The sequence below is a fragment of the Serinus canaria genome, chromosome 2, assembly GCF_022539315.1.
Source record: "Serinus canaria isolate serCan28SL12 chromosome 2, serCan2020, whole genome shotgun sequence".
Classification (NCBI taxonomy): domain Eukaryota; kingdom Metazoa; phylum Chordata; class Aves; order Passeriformes; family Fringillidae; genus Serinus; species Serinus canaria.
This window is the reverse complement of record NC_066315.1, coordinates 81,644,140-81,663,371: the sequence shown is the minus strand read 5'-3', so window position 1 is coordinate 81,663,371 and position 19,232 is coordinate 81,644,140. Positions and strand designations below refer to the sequence as shown.

General features: G+C 45.1%; 1 protein-coding gene across 1 annotated transcript; it reads left to right on the top strand.

The window, feature by feature from the left end:
- Positions 1–1,334: 1,334 nt before the first annotated feature.
- On the top strand, positions 1,335–18,928 carry UBE2QL1 (ubiquitin conjugating enzyme E2 Q family like 1). Its single transcript, XM_030227495.2, has 2 exons — positions 1,335–2,274; positions 17,597–18,928. Exons 1-2 carry the CDS (start codon positions 1,486–1,488, stop codon positions 17,726–17,728), a joined length of 921 nt encoding a protein of 306 aa, XP_030083355.2. The 5' UTR covers positions 1,335–1,485; the 3' UTR covers positions 17,729–18,928.
- The last annotated feature ends 304 nt before the right edge of the window (positions 18,929–19,232 follow it).

Sequence of the window (19,232 nt, the reverse complement as noted above, 5' to 3'; positions counted from 1 at the left end):
TAATGCTGTTATGTGCACACACTGCTTATTACTTTACATCCTCCGCACAACTGTTGTAATCACACTTTGGGCCCTGCCTTCACTATTCCACAATTCAAAACATTTCTTGTATTTTTTTTTTCTTTTCCAGTCTCTGAAGGTAAAGAAGATGATGGGAACAGAGATTTTAGGAATCACCTGCTCCTTCCTGTGCTACACAGAATCCCAGGAGGACAGACCTACTTGGTCTGGAGGGGAGGGATGGGATACGTATATCTGCTGTACTGAAGAAAGCAAGATTGTCCCATCATTCCCAACACAACAAATACCAAAATGTGCATCACACACACACACACACACACACACACACACACACACACACACACACACACACACACGTTATTCACTTACAAGTGTTTTTAACCTCATTTATAAGTCGATTTTTATAAACATTACATATGTGATTACTCGTGTTTAAGCAGGTAGGCGTAACTATAGACGCACGTGCACTTAGATGCCATCGTCCATGCATGTATCCTTATGACCACAGAGCTCTTGCGTCTCTGCGTTAGCGGCGGGCTCTGTCCGTGCGCACACACGTGCGCGGAGCTGCCGCGGTGTCGTTTCCCGGCCGTGTGGGCGCCGACACGCGCGCACACACACACGTAAGTGTGCAACACCTGCCCACGCACCCGCGGGTCTGTCCCGGCGCCCCTCCCCGCCGTCACCGCCCCCGGCCCGCCCGGCCGGCGGAGCCGCTGCCGCAGCGCGGGGCGGAGCGGAGCGGGACGGTCCCCGCACTGCCCGCCGGCCGCCGCCCCGCCGAGCCCCGCAGCGGCGGTGCCGCCAGGCGCGCGGGGGGAGCGGCGGGTCTGTGGCGGCGCTGCCCGGGCGGGCGGCCCCTCTCCCCGAACAAAGGGCCGAGCGCGCCGCGGGCCGGCGCGGGCACGGCGGGGGCTGCGCGGGCGAGCTCCGACCCCCCCGCCCGCCTCGGGGGGAGGCGCCCGGAGCGGCGCGGGGCCCGGCCCGCCGGGAGCCGCCGGGGATTGGCTCGGCCGAGCGCGATCCGAAGGTGCCGGGGAAGCCATCTGCAGCGCAGGCGGTTTCGCCGCCGCTGTGCGGGGGGAGGGAGGGGGCTCTCCCGTGCGGGAGGCTGGGGGATTTTTTTTTTTTCCTTCCTACCTTTCCCCCCCCACCACCCTCCTCCTCCTTCCTTTTCACGGGATCATGGCCACGGCAGCGGGGCCGTGATGTCCGCGGGAGCAGCCCCGCTGCGGCAATGCTCCCCGCCGCAGCTCTAGGCAGGGGAGGCGTTTGAGCGGCGGCCGCACATCCTCCGGCACCGCGGCTGCACCGCCGCCTCTCCGCGCCCCGGACCGGCTGAGAGGCGCTTCGCCGCCCGCCCGCCAACAGCACACCCATCGAGCCAGGCTTTAAATTGATTACAGCCACACTAGAGCCCCACCGGTGCTCAGAGGCGGGAGGGATCGCAGAGCCGCGCACAACATGGCCACTCTGCTGCGAAAAATCGGGCTGATCCGGCTGCATAGCCGGGACACGGAGGACCCCAAGCACCACCACCACCGCAGCAGCAGCCAGCAGGGCTCCTCGCTCCGCGGCAGAGGCAACCAGAAGAACAGCAGCAACAAGCCGCAGCCGCAGGGGCCCCCCGGGGGCGGCTGCAGCAGCAGCAGCAGCGAGGGCAGCCCCGGGGGCCACAAGAACAAGAAGGCGCCGGAACCGGCCAAGCAGCCGCCGCAGCAGGCGCGCTCGGGAGTCGGCCGGGAGAAGCCCCGGGAGCTGGGCAGGGAGCCCGGCGCCGGCAAGGAGGCGGCGCAGCGGCCCGGCCCCGGTTCCGGCCCCGGGTGCGGGTCGGGGCCGGCGGCGCTGGTGCCCGCGGGCCGGCAGCAGCACTGCACGCAGGTGCGGACCCGGCGGCTGATGAAGGAGCTGCAGGACATCGCGCGGCTCAGCGACCGGTTCATCTCGGTGGAGCTGGTGGACGAGAGCCTCTTCGACTGGAACGTGAAGCTGCACCAGGTGGACAAGGACTCGGTGCTGTGGCAGGACATGAAGGAGACCAACACGGAGTACATCCTGCTCAACCTCACCTTCCCCGACAACTTCCCTTTCTCGCCGCCCTTCATGAGGGTGCTTAGCCCCCGCCTGGAGAACGGCTACGTCCTGGATGGCGGGGCCATCTGCATGGAGCTGCTCACCCCCCGCGGCTGGTCCAGCGCCTACACCGTGGAGGCCGTCATGAGGCAGTTCGCCGCCAGCCTGGTCAAGGGGCAGGTAGGGCTCCCTGCTCGGGAGGAGCACACGCATCCATCGCTCGGGGTGCGGGGCTGAGCGGAGTTCGGGTGGGGACCCCAAAGGTGGCCAGCCCGCTGCTGTCCGCCACCAGGCCCGGGCCTCCCCGAGTACCTGGTGTCACCGGTGGGGCGAACGCAGGGACATACGTGTTTAGCTCCGGGGTCCCTTCTCTGGCAGGTGCGGCAGAGGTGCGGGGCAGTTTGGAGGGACGAGGATCACATGCATCCATCGTGTCCTCCCGCCCGGCTTTTGTCCCTGTGCCTGGCTCTGCCGCCTGTGGCACACCAAGATATCGTGCTCGTTACCCCTGATGGGCACCTCCTTTGCCCCACAGCAAAAGGGGCCTCTCCGGGCTCCAGTGGGGTTTGGGATTGGTGCCTCCTGCCCTTCACCAAGTAGTCGGCCATACTCGCTGGTCCCTTGCGTGCAGTGCTGCCGCTGGCGGAGGGCGCGACGCTGGAGCTGCTGCCCCCAGGTCTTTGTCTGTGCTGTCCCGCATAGCATCCCTCCGGGGACGAGGGGCGACCCCGGCTTCGGGGCTTGGCACACTGCGCTGAGGTGTGCCGCGGGGTCATGCCAGCTGCTGGCAAACTTGTACAGGTTTCAAATCGTCGAGCCCGAAAGGAACAAGTAATTTGGGCTAGGTGCTGCAGCTGCAGCAGCCAGACGGTTCCTGCCAGCTCTCCTCTTCAAAGGAGGTGATCGGTTCTCTGGCAGAGGGTCTCGTCTGACCTGAATCCGGTGCATTTTATGCCGCTTTTTTCACCCCCCCCTTTTTCTCCTACAGAATATCCGTAGAAGAGAAATATTTCTTAAGCCGTTTTTAATAAATGGGCGAATATTGCTGGTAGGCAGTAGTTCTTTATGCCTTATATTACCCTTTGTATTATAGTGGGCAGTGCACACATGGCTGTGACAGGGTGGTTTTCCTGTTCGTGAATGCCCTTGAACTCTTGGGACCTGCACAGCTCCGTGTCTGTCAGTAAATTATACTAAGTAACTTAAATTTATATCTTGGCAAGGAGGTGGGGAAAGAGTAAATAATAACATACTTTTTATTTGCTTAAAAATGAGGTTACTCCTGTTGCTTCTGTAGAACTGCTTGCCCGAGCAGAAGTAAAGGTTTGGTTTTTTTAAGACTGAAATTAATTTTGATTTTTCAACAGGCTCTTTTGTAAATGGCACGTCCTCCCTTTAACCTATTTGGTTTGGGCCTATGGCCCCTTTTATTTTAAATCAGATAGTATTTTTCTCTGTACTTCATTTCAAGAGGTCAAGTTTCCTAGGTCACCTTGGGATATTAAAAAAAATCTACCAGTAAGAAAAAAAAAGTTTTAATTAACACAGAGGCTGAGGTACGTTGAAATTCTGTAGCTGCTCTTACTGCATTACACTGTTTGTTAACCTGTCACTTTTTAGAGAGTTCTTGTTATTTGTTACAAGAATTTAGAAGGACAATGCTAAATTCTCTCATGTTGTAACAATTCAACCTCTTTCTGAGGTGTTGAATGTTAAAGGGGTTCAATGAATATTTATTGGGATCATGAAATGGCTCAGTGAAGAGAAGCACTGTATTGTTTTATTAGTAATAATTTCTCAGCTATATAATCTTACCATTTTCTTCCCCAAACCACTTAAGAGATTTCCAGAAAGTAGTAGCAATTTTTGATTACCAGAGGATGTTTATGTGTGCATCATTAATAAACACATTTAAAAAGCAAGAGTTTCAATAACATTCTTCCAGAAGTTTGCGAAGTCAATTATGACAGAAAGAGAACTGGGATTTAAAAAAAAGGGCAGACATAAACTGCTGACAGTAACTTAGTAGCTAAATTGATATAACATGGCACGTGTCAACCTCTGAGATTGTTCAATCCAAGTGGAAACGTTATTAGGCAGTACAGTCAATACATTTATTTTCTGGGTTAGAGAGATGTTGCCTGTGATGGGTTTGCCGGCCTGTCACCTTAGCTGGGTTCTGTGTCATGGGAGCCACGTTTCTGTAATTGCACTCCCCTCGTTATGTAATCCCCACTCCATTGCATAATAGGGCTCAAAATACAGCTGGCGCTCCCCTATCCCTGTTTCATTTTACAGGTGATCCACTTTAGACTGGTTAGTTTTTAAAAATAAAGATGGAGCCAACGGAGCATCGAAGGCTGAGGTGCTGCATTCCCCAGCGCTGTGTGGCCAGGTTTGGGTGACTCCTGCTGTGCCGTGGGCAGCCTTGGTGCCTGCAAGGAGCTGTCCCAAACAAATAGCCATGGCTGTCACCAGGTTAATTGTGTAATTTCTGAAAGCTGCCTGCAACCTGCAATAGCATGAAATATTCAAGATGCAGTTTATCAGCAAGGCTGGAAGGGTGAGGGCCATTCTCCATTGCCTCAGAATGAACCTGCCTGAGCAAATGGCAGCAGCCATCGGGCTGAGGGGGAGATGGGGCACTGCTGCCACCAGTGAGTCAAAGGGGCCTTCCAGAGAAATGTCACTGGTTCCCAGCAGTGATTTAGCATGAAGTCACCGTGAATACTCCAGCCTGTGACGCATCCAAGAGTGCGCCTGGCTGGCATGGGTGCCAGTGGGAGTGGGCAGGGCTGAGCATTCTGCTGGCACACCTTCCTCCTTGGGGCATTCAGGGGATGGAACCAAGGTGGCTCATTTCATTAGACATTTCTCATCAATCCCATATTGCTGAGCCAGCTGTGGCTCTGTCATTCTCTGCTGGTTCTTCTAAGAGAAACAGCACTTCTTGGTCTCCTGGTAGAGCTAGTAGTAACTGTATGTATGACCTTCTGTTTTTTGACAAAGCAATCCAAAAGCAACATTGAAAGTACATTTTCAGATGGTTAAGATTCTTGACAAACTCAAAAGTTTTTTCATGGATTTCATAGACTTTTTCACAGAGTAGAAGAAAAATTGAGATAAGTCATTCTGACATCTTATGGGATGTCACTCAGGAATTATGTCTGAATAGAAACTTAAATGTGTAACAGAGAAATTAAGAGTTAGCACTTTTCTGTTACTTTTCAGCATTGCACTTGTAAGTGGCGAAACCTGTGTCCAAGTTCCCACACCTAAGCATATCTCCCAGGGCTTGGATTTTAAAGCAGAGTGGCTGTTTCTCTGATTTTGCCAAGCAGGAACCATACACCTCAGGTGGCCTTGCTTGGGAGATACCCTACTTTATGGGATGCACACCCTAGCTTCCCATCATGAATCTAGCATTGTTTTTTTAGATTTTTTTTGTCTGTAAATAAAAATGTTCAGAATGAAAGAGAGGTGACTTTTGTTTGAATATAAGAATTCAACAGCCCCAAATTTAACTTTTTTTCCCCCTCAGTTTTCAAGGAAAAAATGTTAATTAACAAACAAGTTGGGGTTTGTTTGGTTGGTTGCTTCAGCTATTCAGCTGAGAAAATCAATTATTCACACAGCTCTAGTCAGTATCTTGAGGGGAATTCTCAGTACATCAAAGGCCAAAGACTGTTTATCTGTCTGGGATCCAGGATCCTATTTTAAAAAACTTGGTGTTGTCCTTAACTCAACTGTAGCCTTGCTTTTAAAGGGATGACTTTGTACTTGCTTCCTGCACAGTCAGCTGCTCGCTGGCTCCTGTCATCACAGGCAAGAGCTTGGCCCTGCTGAACCAGCGAAACAGTTGCCATGAGCGGAGCTAGGGTGCCAGCCAGGGAGGTGGGGTGATGCTAATGAAATAATTTAAATACCAGTTGTTTATCGTCCTGGAGGCAACTGTTCGACGGGTCTGTCTAGGCAGAGCTTCCCTTGCCTGTCTCTCTGTGCCTGTCCAGGCTGTGGAGGCGGGCCATGGAGTGTTACTCCTTCTTAGCCCTTTAAAATGATTTATTGATAATTTCAGAGAGAGGTTTAACAATTAGTCAGTTGCTCTCCACTTCCAGATAATGGTCTCATTGTCACAATAATATCAATAATGGAAGGAAGGAAGGAAGGAGGAATGGTACCAGGTCACAGCAAGAGGTTCATCATGGCTCTCCTTGAGTGACTGCACACAGATGAGACCACTGCCCATGTTTCAGGGTGGAGTCGTCTCTCTCCTTTGAAAACATGGTAGATGATGTGGTCCCAAAGGAAAAGGAGCCAGCTTTGTCCAAAAGTAAGAGAGGGTTTTGTGTCTTCTAATAGATATGTTGTTTCTCACTGGACAGAATGGTTTGGTGGATGCTTAAAAGAGGACAAAGCTATATACACCAGTGTCCAAGAAATGCATCAGGGTTTTGGTTTTTTTCTTTTTTTGAGAGCAACAACAGAGCCTGATGCCTACACCTGATGCCTTGGGGACTTCAGATGTAGGCTTGCAGTAGTGCTGACCAGTAGACGCCTTGTCCTCTTTTTTACAAGTCCCTTGTTCTGTCCATGGAGGCTGGGGACCGGACTGCCAGACAAAGGCAGCTGTCAGGTAACTGTCAGCTCTGCAGATTGTCATGAAAAAAGGTCTTCATTTGAGGGAAGTACTCCCTTGTTCTTACAGTGAATAGGAGGAACATAAAAAATTTTCCGGGATCCTTGCTGGGAACGGAAGAAACATAGAAATCTTGCCAGGACATATTACAATAGGAACAGGGAACCCCTAATTCTGAGTATTCTTGCTGTTGTGGGCTTTTATATAATAATTTAGGTAAAAACCATAAGATAGTTTATAGTTAAGCTTTAATTTTGTATCAGAAAAGTTCCTGAACTCAAATAAAAGTTGTTGATGTCTTTGATCCCTCACATTGCAGCATTAGGAATACCTCAGTGGGGCCCTGTTTGTTTGCTTCAAATGCTGTGCACCTCATATGGCTATTGAACGGATTTATCTTTCCATTTTAAAGATTTTAATATCTCAGCTGAGTTTTACCAGATTGAAACAGCAGAAATGGGCTTGTTTTATGACAAACAGCTACAGAAGGTGGCTGTTAATCATAGTCTCAATTACTCCCTCTTCATCCTTTCAAACAAAAGTGTGAGCGAGCAGATAGCAGATAGGACTTGCACAGTGTCCAGGAGGTCAGCAGACTCCAGGTCTTTCAAATATGCATAGCAGAAATTAATTGCAGATCCATGGGTTTTCATACTCCAGATGCTGGGTTTGAGGAGTGTAGCCATGAATAAATCAGCTAATCTCAAAGGCTGCAGAAATGTACAGAGAGCACAGTGGTCTCTGAATTATTTGGAGCCATTGTATCCTATTAGGCCCTTAAAAAATTCATTTATTTTACTATTTGCTTTTGATTAGTTGCCTGAGCAAGTGATTATGGTTATCGTCAAGAGGGGAAGTGTTGCTTTAGGTCCAGAGGTGAAAAACATCGACTCAAATAAAAGGATGGCAGAGGAGAGCAAGACTGTGTTAGGGGACTTGTTTCACATAAAAAGCTATAAGTGCTGGGCCAAAGAGATAGCAGAATATTGTTTGTCTACAGAGGAAAATCAGATCTATTGGCCTTCCAAGATGTCTCCTTCATTCCATTTGAGAAACGTAGGATTGGAAGCTGAAGTTTAAGCGGGAGCATATGTATTGAGATGCTGGGCCTGACAAATGGCCTAGAAAAAAATATTTGTTCATGTGTACACTGATATATTGGTGTTCTGACCATCCACTATTATTATGCAAATATATTCTGCTGAGAGGAATGAAGACACAGGGATTCCAACTCATTGAAATAGGAGGTTGGTTTAATTCTTTTAAAATGCAGAGAGAACATAATCTCCATTTTTCTCCTTCAAAGTATAAAAATGAAAATTTTAAAATACTTTCAACTATCCCTATTATAGTTAAAAGAGTTATCAAATAAACTAAATCCCTAAATTAAGCCAAATTACTAATTTTAAAACATGCTTTTGTTCTTCTTGGCAAGACTTAGCTGATCTCCTGAAAAAAATTTTGAAAGAATTGTGGCTTTGGATTTTGTGAGAAAATTGAATTTGCGGAAAAGAGCAAGATTCTTCTTCCCTGAATTATATAAGAAGTGCTCATTTTCTTCAGTGTGAGTGTTCAGGCAGAGAGAACCATGTACCATTGGCGTGCTTTGTCAGATACTTCACTGAAAATTGTATTTTTTCAAATGCAGAAAGCCTAGTCACGAAGGGTGATGTCCTGAAGGAGTAACCTAAATAACCCACTTTCTATTGTGAGGAAGATTTACTCTTCCTTTTACAGGCTAGCCTTGAAAATACACAGCTTTCCTAGCATCCACACAATGCCCAGGGATTTCCATGCATGACCGGATACTTCCAGATTGAAGATTTGTAACTCCACAGTAATTCAGCTCCTTATATCCTGGGAGTCTGATTGCCAGGCATGATCCGTGGCATGTCCCCCTGTGGGCATCTGCTCTCACAAAGTGGGACGCTGGTTAAGTAACATTTTATTTACTGCATTTCTTTTTCCCATCTCAGCTCCTTTGGGCTGGTGAGAGAGTCAGTGAAGGGCTCTTCTTTTCCTTGACGTATTCAGTCCTTCACAGGCAGTTTCCAGTTTTCTCCTGTGAATGCCAAAAAAGGTAATGCTGACATTCAGTGCAAAGGGAGATGGGTGGTGGGAGGATTGCTGGGTGCAATTCCTCTGCAGTTAAACAGGGAGAACCTCAGATGCTGTGGTAGTTATGCTGGCTGAATGGCTCAAAATGTGTCTTAATTGTACGGTGCACAGGATCCAGTTGTTGCACTTGTAAATGGAATAGCAGGTTTCTCATGGATATCATTGTATTTTTTGAAAGTGCGGGGTCTGATCTGTGTTGTACTCCACAAGTCATTTCTGGAGGCTGCTGAGCATTACAGTGTTGGCCTTTAACTCCATCTGGAAACAGCAGTAACTGGGTAGATCCTGGAAGTCTCAGGACAAGCTTTACAAGAAGGATGTGATACTGTTACCTAACCTGGCTTGCAGTGAAATGAGCACTGTACTGGGGAAAGTGCCTGAGCTAGGGAGAAGCATAGGTGTGTTTTGATGAAAGTGAATTTGTAGTCCTTGCCGGTGTGCACAGAACAGGTAAGTGGGCACCGCACTTCAGATGTTCAGGTGATTCTTCTTCTGAAACAGGATCAAGGTGCCAGTCTGATTCGCCTCATTCCCATTCAAAGTCACACTGAGGAAGGATACATCAGGCATGTCCATCCTCAACCATGTGTGGCAAATGCATGCCTGCCTTGTGCACGTGCAGAGTCTGTCCTTGAAAAATGTCTTTTTATCTGCTTCACAATTTTGTGCATTTGGTTTGTTAAAATCAATGATTCTCATTGATTTAATCCTTTGCTGCACAGGCTCTGCAAAGCCCATGGACCTTCTGCAGTGACTCCTTGATAGAGTTACAAGTCAGCTATAATCCCAAACCTGCATTCAAAGATGAGTGAAAATAAACCCGAGGAAGGAAGACATAAACCTGTGTTATGAAATGGCCCAGAGCTCAGATGCTTGTCATAGTCAGGCTTTATGAGCTGTGGAATGACTTGGTATTTCTCCTGCTTCTAGGCTTGTGCTACAAATGGTAACAAGCCCCCAGCTGCAGTAAGAAGGACTTGTTTCCATAATACATGTCCATGAAAAAACTGAAGCATCATGAAACAGAAGAATTGATGTTATTAGTTTTTCAAATTTTCTATTAATTTCTAGAAATATTAAATTTTCTGTGTATTTGATAATATTATTTCCATTAAAATATACATGGCATTGAAGTGTTCTATAATTATTTGTGGGAGGATGTTGAAGCACTTAGCCTGAGAAAAGGTGATCTGAGTTTACCTTCCAGGTTTTGTCACTGACTTCAGGTGCAGTCATATAACTTCAGTATATTCCTCTTTCCCACACGTAAAGTACAGACAAACTTATAAATGACCCAAAGGTCATTTGAGGATATGTGCTTGAAGCACTCAGAGGGCTCTCTGAGTAGGTGTCCATGTGCATCAGTATGAAACATACTGCAGTCAAGAGATTGGCACATTCATATAAATAGCAGTAGAAAAGCACATCCACTTGTGACTCTGATCTTACTAAATTTAGGTTTAACTCGATTAGATGTTCCCAGAGGCAACCTGTTTTTTACTACTGTTTTGCTCTTGTTTTTTTTTTTTTTTTTGTTTTTGTTTTAGCATTGTAAAACTTAGGGAAATGTGAAGATAGGCATTGTTGTGGTGTCTTTGTCTTTACAGCCTGTCACAAGGGATGGTTGGGTTGGCTTTGCTTTGGTTGGGTTCACACCCATGACTGTGTTTGACTGGGGTAGCTTCAGGTTCCTGATGTGAAGGACCTGTGGGCTTATGCAGAGTTGCTGTCATGTTCCCAGCCTTCTCACCTGGACTGGCCCTCAGGAACTCTGCCAGTGCCTGGTTCCACATATAGGTAGTCCAGGGAGCTCAGCAAAAGACAGAAGACAGAATACATAGCTGAGAAAACATCCCTCTGTCACCTAGACTAGCAAGTGCCCTTCTGGTGGCCCTGAACAGGGACTGTCTCTTTTGGCAGGAGCCCACTATGTTGTCATACCTTCAGCCCTGGAGATGCTTGAGTCACCAATAATGTAGCCAGCCACCCTAATTTTCTTATTCTTTTGCCAGCACGGACTTTGTCCCACCCATAAAATGCAGGGAGGGAGTTTCTTAACCCTCATCTGTACTGAAATCAAGTTGCCAGCTCGATGCTGACTTGGGAGGGGTGAGGGAGAGCAGCACAGCGCTCTGTAGCTGTCAGACAGAGATTGGGGCTGTAAGCATTTGTATCGATTAAGAGCTACTGGCACCAGGCTACTGGCACAAACAAATGAGCATGAATAATTACTCAGCTGCAACTCAAATTTCTTTTTCCTGGACAAAGAACAGTTATGCTCCCAGAAGGCACAATTTATAGGACGCTTTAAAGCCAGAACTTGCTATGTTTTCGCTTCTCTTATGGATTATTCTTAAAAAGGAGACCGAAAAAGGTATGGAAGTACTGCTTTGGAAATTACACATTTGCAGGAAAACCTCCTTGTTTTAATTCACTTATACTGCAACATTATGGGTATTTCTCTGTATCAGTTTCTATACCACTTTACTTTAGCTGTAGCTAATAATCATATACAGTGCAATATAAATTGTGTGCAGCTTTTGAGACGTGATTAACTATGCCTCATCAGAACATGAAGGAAAAAAATTATAAACCATGTAATTGGGGGGAGAGACTGTGTATATTGCGCTCTAACAGCGATGTTGTGACACATTGCAATCACTGCACTGAGAGCATGACAGTACTCACTTCAGCATCGCTCTGCTTTTGAATGCATCTCTAAAGCCAGTGGAAATATTTTCCTCTGAAAGCTTGCTTAAATATTCTAGGATAAGGCTGTTTCAGGCTTGAGTGCTGAGTGCCTCTGTTCCTTATCAGAAAATGTTTGAGTGTGTTTGCATAGAATAGTTGGGGCCCAAAGCCATTAGTCACTGGCTCATTATGGAGCATGTTATACACTGGAAACTCATAGCATGCTTCAATATTTAAGAAATCCATGGATTTTGTGTCATACATGGAGAAACCTGGCACAACAGACTTGGAAAATGGGCATATCATGGTGGATCAACTTCCTGTCCATGGAGGGATCGCCATAGATGCCGTGTCTGGCATAGTGACTCTCTGCAGTCTTTTGTGTGCTTCTCTCTCTCTGCTTATTTTCCATCTCTTGACATTTACCTAGGGTTGGGTCAGCAGAAGCTGCTGTAGAGATCTGTTAAGAGGTGGAGGCAGAAAAGGCAACTGCAGCCATCCATGTGTCCTTTTGCTGGCTTACATGATGGGCCCAAGGTTAGCCCCACGTGCAGAAGGCTTGTGCGATTTGCCCTTGGGAGACCAACCTGGAGTTATTTGAATTGCCAGGACTAATGAGAGTACACAGGGCTGAAGAAGATTCTGTTAAGAGCTGTGCTAACAACATGAAGGTTTGTCTGCTTCTGAGTGTCTTAGCTGTGCACTACTGGAAATTTACACAGCTTTTTGTTAGCTGGTCCAGGTAAAACACCTGGATGTGACTGAAGGTTTGCTATGACACCTCAGAGATCCACAGCACAGGAGCTTACATTGTTTCCACAATAATATCAGCCCTGCAAGGGCTCATGGCTGTGTACACTAAAGCTCTGAAAATTTGGGACCTAATAAAGCAGGGAGTGGCATCAGGAGTAGACTGAGCACAACCTTGAAGGGTTCAGGACCTGGCTGTGCAGTGCCACAGCTGACCTGTGTTGGCAGTTCATCTCCAAGTGTTTAAGCTGGACTTGGAGACCACCACAGGTCCCTTCCAGATAGTTCTTTTGGTGATTGCTTGATCCTGTGAAAGGCTGACCTCTGTTAACAGTCCCCTCCTTCTAGAGAATGCCAACAGGACACACATGGAAGCACACCTGATACTGTCCTAAAATCATTTGGTTTGGATCTGGGAGCTACTATAATTTATTTGACAAGAGAGAGAACTCCATTTGCCCAGAGAAATCCTCTTGAGGCTGTCCTGACTCAGGAAGGACCAGAAGAAATGGCAAGACTGCTTTTCATTACACCATAGGCCAGCTGTGGGTGAATATATGGTCATAGTGGGCTCAAGAGTTTCAGGCTTCATATTTGGTTTTTGTACAGGATGTAACTCTGTCTTTGAACTACTTTGTGATCTGGAGATGCTGGGGAAGAATTGATATGGCACATTGCTGACAGTAGTACTGACAAATTTTAAAGAGCTCATAGTTGTTGAGTTAGATATTTTTGAGGATATGCTTCAGTGTCACAGAGCATTATGAAGGGGAGATGTGTTCACAGAGACTACTGTGGCATCACTTGGAAGTAGAGAAGCCGCCAGATTTTTCCACAGAGGTCCATAGATGTGAATGTGTCATGTTTTAACCTCAGCTGCCAACCAAATGCTACACAGTCACTCCCTCACCTCATCTCCTGTCTGGGGAGGAGAATCAGAAAAAAGAGTAAAATCTTGTGGGTTGAGATAAGGAGTTTGATGATTGAAACTAAGTAAAATATACTAATAATTATAATAATAACAAAAAATTGTAATTAAAGACAGAGAGACAAAAAACAACACAAGAAAACCTACTGATGCACAAGACCTTTACTCACCAGCCATTGACAGATTCCCAGCCCCATCCCAAAGCAGTGACTGGCCCCTCCCAGCCAACTCTCCCCAGTTAATATACTGGGCATGATGTTCTGTGATGTGGAACATCCCTTTGGCCAGTTCAGCTCGCTGTCCTGGCCATGTTCCCTCTTGGCTTTTTGTGCGCCTGCTCACTGGTAGAGTACAAGGCGCTGTGAAAAATCCTTGGCTTAGTGTGAGCATTGCTCAGCATCAACTAAAACATCAGGGTGTAATCAGCATCATTCTCATGCTGAATCCAAACCACCACTTCTGCTAGAAAGAAAATGAGCTCTATTACAACTGAAACCAGGACAGAGGGACAAATCATACATGAGATTCACCTTGGGTCTTTTGCAGAGCATGGCAGGAGAGAGTGGTTGGTCCCTTGGTACGGCCAGGGTGCTGAGAAGGCTGCCCACAGCAGATCGTGTTCCAGGAGGTCTTTCTGCCTGCCCTTCTCAGGGTTATAGACTGGATGCTTATCAGCTGTTTGGGCAGAGCCTGGGTGAGTGGCATGGATTGCTCGCTGTGCCACGCAGGCTGGCCGCAGCAGGAGCACGAGCGAGGGAGGAGGCTGAGTGCAGCACACGGCCCCCTGCGCTTCAGCGCGGCTGCATTAAAACCAGTTGGGTGCTGTGGCATTGCTTTCACCTTTCATATGTTTCTAGCTTGTTAAAATTATATCTTGATAAGTACATGAAGTCACAGCAGATGGCAAAATCTGAAACGTTCTCTCCAACTCTTTAATTAGGTTTTCAGTTATCCCTTTATGAAAGGCGCTCTGCGAGCGTCTGAAAGTATTGCAAGTATTTAAATAAGCTCCTGGTGCGACTTCTCAGAGCTGAAGTCGACAGTGATATCTTTATGAAAGGCTTTCTTGGGGTTTTGCTGTTGTTTTTAAACTCTTGTGGAATGTTTTGGTCTTGTTCAGATACCAGTTTGATATCTTTCCTTGATGTGGTGCTGGACACATCAAAAAACGCTGGCCATGCAAATGATCTGTATTCCTTACCCTGGCAGTAGTGACACATGTGGTTTGGGGATTGGTCAAAATGCAGTTGTGCCTGACAGAGCTGTGGACAGCACATATTTACGTACTGTATTTACCATCGCTGCCATGTTTACAGAATGCTGCAGCTCACAAGCTCCTGCCCAGAGTTAAAATGACTGCATGTTTAAGTAGCAGGCTGAAAATAAACTGTAGTCAGGGCTGGTAGCGGTGCCCAGTAAAACATTTGACACTTTCTTCTATAATTGCATCCAAAATGACATTTTTTACTTAAATTTGGGAAGAATTATTTGGGAATGGCAAAAAAATTAAAATCAGTAGATTTTTATCTAAATCAGTAGATTTAATCAGTAGATTAAAACACTAAAGGACAGTAGATACCACCCAAGTATAGGCTTGAAAACATCTGAAGTTGGTCAACTGAAATTCCAGCCTTCTTTCTTTTTACCCCAGGTTTACTTGAGGCACCAAATAGGGAAACTTTCAGTCTAGGAGGTTAAATTTTATCCAGATTATAAACAGCTGACAGGATATTGGTTAATAAGAGACAGTGCTGACCATGCCACCCATGGTTCCTGTATAAGCATAGAAATACATGGACTGCAGCAGGGTAGAATTAGCTGGCCTTTGATGGTGCAGTTCACATACAACCTGTATATGGTACCAGAATGGAAGTGGATTTAATGATCTGTTGCATTAATAAAAGAAAGGGTTCAGAATAAACTCATGGAATGATGCTCCTTTCATCTGATATGGCTCCAGTAACATTTTACATGATGTGATGATCCTTACCACATCATTACGACACCAGAGAATTCCTACGTTCCTGCTTTGAAAGCTGTACATAATCAACACTAAACATGAGCTGTTCACGATGCAAAGGTCCTACTTCTAGGTACAGCTTAGTATTTTTACTTTGTAAAAGCTGAGGGAGATGTGAATCGTACTGTCCTAGTGCTATGCATATAATTCAGAAAGGTATCAAAGCCTTAAAGAATAAAAAATAATGTGCAAAACACAGGAGATGACAAATGGCTCTAATCCAGAAATTAAGCAGCAGAGTAAGTTTATTTTTACTTTCAAAAGTATTTCATCTGTGAGATTTTGATGACAGCATTTTCTGTGCTGATTTAATCTTCTGTTGCACTTTGTTTTTTCTTTTCCTATGTTTCTCTGAGTGTGATTCCAACAAAACCTCAGATTAGGAAGAAATTACACAATGTTTTGCAACAACAAAAATACTCCTGCAGAATAATTATGATTGATAATTATTTATGATATTAATATGTATTATGATTATTGAATACAATTTAAAAAATATGTTACCCAGCTTTATTTAATTATTCCATCTGTCACAACTAAAAATGAGATTTTCTAAGAAAATTTATGATCAGGACTCAATTGAGAACCATTCAGATCATCCTTATTTGGGACATATTAATTGCTGAATCTGTGTGGAGATGTAGAAGGTGTCTTGCTGTTTGGTCTGTCAAGGGGGTTCAAAGAGGAAATAGATTTCTAGTCTGTAAATGGCAGCTAGGGAGAAAGGTGAGGAAAAGCATTGACAGGTAAAACAGAGGTTTTGGGGGAAAACAAATGGGTATAAACTGGAGGGTGTTCGTAATCTTTGGTTAAGGTGTGCTCTGAGAGACCACTCAAACTGCACTGAAAAATTATTTGTTGAAACAGGAGTAGGAAACAGCTTTTTCTTTCATGTGTCCATAGTTTTGCTGTAACAGGAGCAGTGCTGAACACAAAAGAGCCTCTGCAATGTTGTGACAGCTTTCTAGAAGGAAATTGTTTGTCCACACTGCAGACTAATCTTACTCATTCTGGTCTGTAAAAGTAAATTTGATACTCCAAGGACAGATTTTGTTTTCTTTTTTCCCATTTCCTCCCTTTTCTTCCCTCAATACACCTGACTATTTTCTCAGTATTTGTTGCATGCTATTGCAAATGCCAATTTTTTGGTTTAAATTCCAAATTGACAATAAAATCAGGGAAGCAAAAGATGATTTTTGAGCTAAAAAACAGAAAAAAATGAGAACATACTAAGTTGAACAGAAAAATGAAAACATACTAACTTGGTTCTTAATAATTGTAACACTGTTATATGGTATCCACTCATCAAATACAATTTATTGTTAAAAAGGCTTTCAGTGCAATCTGAAAGAATTACTAAAATTACTAGACTAGTGACTTTAATAAACTTCTATTTTGTAACAAATCCAGTAGGCAAAAATACTTTAAAGGTATTTATTTTAATTATTTTGTTTAAAGGTATTCATTGTTGTAGAATGGTATTAATCTGTAGCTGTAATTTTTACTTTTATCTCTGTTGGTTGGTAATTGACACAGACCAGTGTGAAAAATAAGGTAAGATATTGATAACTCAGTAAAAGTCTCTGCTGCCAAACAAGGATTTGAATTTTCATACAGCTGTGCAGTTAGAGGTAATATAGTAATAGCAGGGTAATAAAAATACAGTACATGTAAATAGGAATATTTTAATTCATTATCAAACTTAGCATGAGGGGATAATAAGCAAATTATAACTTTGGATTTAAGATGGAAGCAAGTTGGTTTCAGGCCCTCCTTTTAGAAAGGGCAGAGCTGTTCGTTTCTCACGGGTAGGTGACAGGAAGAAGGATGGAGTGTGTCCCGCGGGATGGATGTGACCTTTGGTGTCCCTGCGGGGGCGAGGCACGGGCAGCCCGGAGCGCGGCCGTGCCCGGGCAGTCGCTGTCTGCCAGGGCTGCCCCCGGCGGGGCAGGAGGGCCAGCAGGGGTGGGCAGGAGGGATCTCACGCCAAGCACAGAATGCCAGGGGTGTCCGGGGGCAGCCGAGAGGGAGGCGAGCCCCGAGGCACGGCCGCGGCAGCAGCCACGGGGCAGCGCGCCAGAGCAGGGGCTCGCCGGGCAGGAACAGCCCCGCAGATGCCTTCTTTTTTAATTTTTTTTTTCTTTTTTTTTTTTTTTTCCCCTGCCTTTTTACCCGTTCACTGAACATCATTTAAAATCATCTCTGATAATGCATTTTTCTGCTCAGGTTCGGGGACTATGCTTGCTGGAAACTGTAAGTGAATGCCTCTCGTCCTGATGAGCTGAAAAGTTAAGCTGTGGTTTCCAGATGCGTGTTCACATCTTTAATGAAGCTTTTCTTTTTGTGTTTGGCGCAGGGCCGTATCTGCAGAAAAGCTGGCAAATCAAAAAAGTCATTCAGTCGAAAGGAAGCTGAAGCAACATTTAAGAGTTTGGTGAAGACCCATGAAAAATATGGGTGGGTCACCCCGCCTGTCTCTGATGGCTGATGTTAGCAACCTGCACTTGACAGAAATGCTGAACAAAAGTACTGTGACATCTCCTCAGTGCTGTACACCGCCCATCCTTTTCTACTTCAGCTTCAGTTACATACCATGAATGTCAAGGAGACATCTAAGTTATTTATGAACAGATGTGTTTACAGAGGGAGAGAAAAAAAAATGCTGTGTAGGATTATATTTCAAGACTGGAGAATGGTCATCATTGAAGTCACTTGAGCGGATGCTGAGATTGCGTCATTTGCCCCCATACAGCCCACATTGTCTTCAGCTTCTTTCCATGACAGCAGCACCAAACAGCAGTACTGGAAAGTCTATCCATTACTGCTCAGTTCATTTAAATGTAAATGAAACAGTTAATATTTAATAGGGAAGCAGTGCATTGCAGGTACATGTTTGCTGTGCTGTTTATCTTTGTCTCCTAGCAGGTCAACATAACTTGAAGATTTGTCTTTATGTGGAACTGTGGTCTGCTGTGACTAAATTTAGACCTCATTTGTGCTCTATATATGACCTTTAATTCATAAATGAAACCAGAATTAAAATGCTGAAAGGTCCTAGTGTTGAAAAATTATTAAGTGGAATCACCCAACCGGTTACAATGTGCTCTCTGTGCTGATATTGTGATGTGCTGTTCAGAAATAAACCAGTGCAGTTAGCTGAAGGTTAGGTGGTTTTTTAAAACACGTCCACACCGGGGCTCAGAGGGGTTGGTCCATGGTAGCAGAAAAATGATTACCCTGGCGGTACCTTCTGCAGTAGCATGTGGCCTGTCAGTTCTTCAAAGCAGCAAAACAAATGAGTGGAAATGGACAAAGCAACCTTAAAATTTTATCTGTTTAATTTTGAAATGATATGCCAGTAACAGAGTAAAAATTTTCAAGTCAAATGGAACATGGTTTGTAAGATGATTTGCATGACTGGAATTTTTCTTTTTTATTTTTACTCAATAGACATCGTATGTACTTAGAGCCCAGTATCTGAGAAAACCCACTGATGTATATAAATGTCCTATTATTTAATCATTAAAATTTAAGTTTTCTGGTAAACAAATCGAAAAAAACAACTTTCTAAGGGACTCCATAAAAGCTGAAGGTAATGTTAAGAATGGTATAGAAAAGCATTAAAAAATGTGGATTCCGAATGGAAAATCATATTGGACACGTGCTGAATAAAATCACCAGTATCGTTTCTGCTGCCTCGGGAATTCAATCATTTTGGCCAGCTTTTGTATTCAAAGTAATGGGTTTTCTGTTGTGAGATTCTAAGCACCATATAGATGTATCTGTTGTGGTGGTATTTTAATTGAAAGTAGGACAGTATCGATTGTAAGACTGATTTGGAGGGGGAAGGCAGTGTGTCTTTGGAAGCACTTTCCATTATACGGCTAACACAAGAACAAATCGAAATGGTTGACCAGTTTCTGTTGTATTACAGCAACATTGGAGACTGAACAGAGAGCTTAGGGGTCTGGAGTTTGATTTAAAACCACATG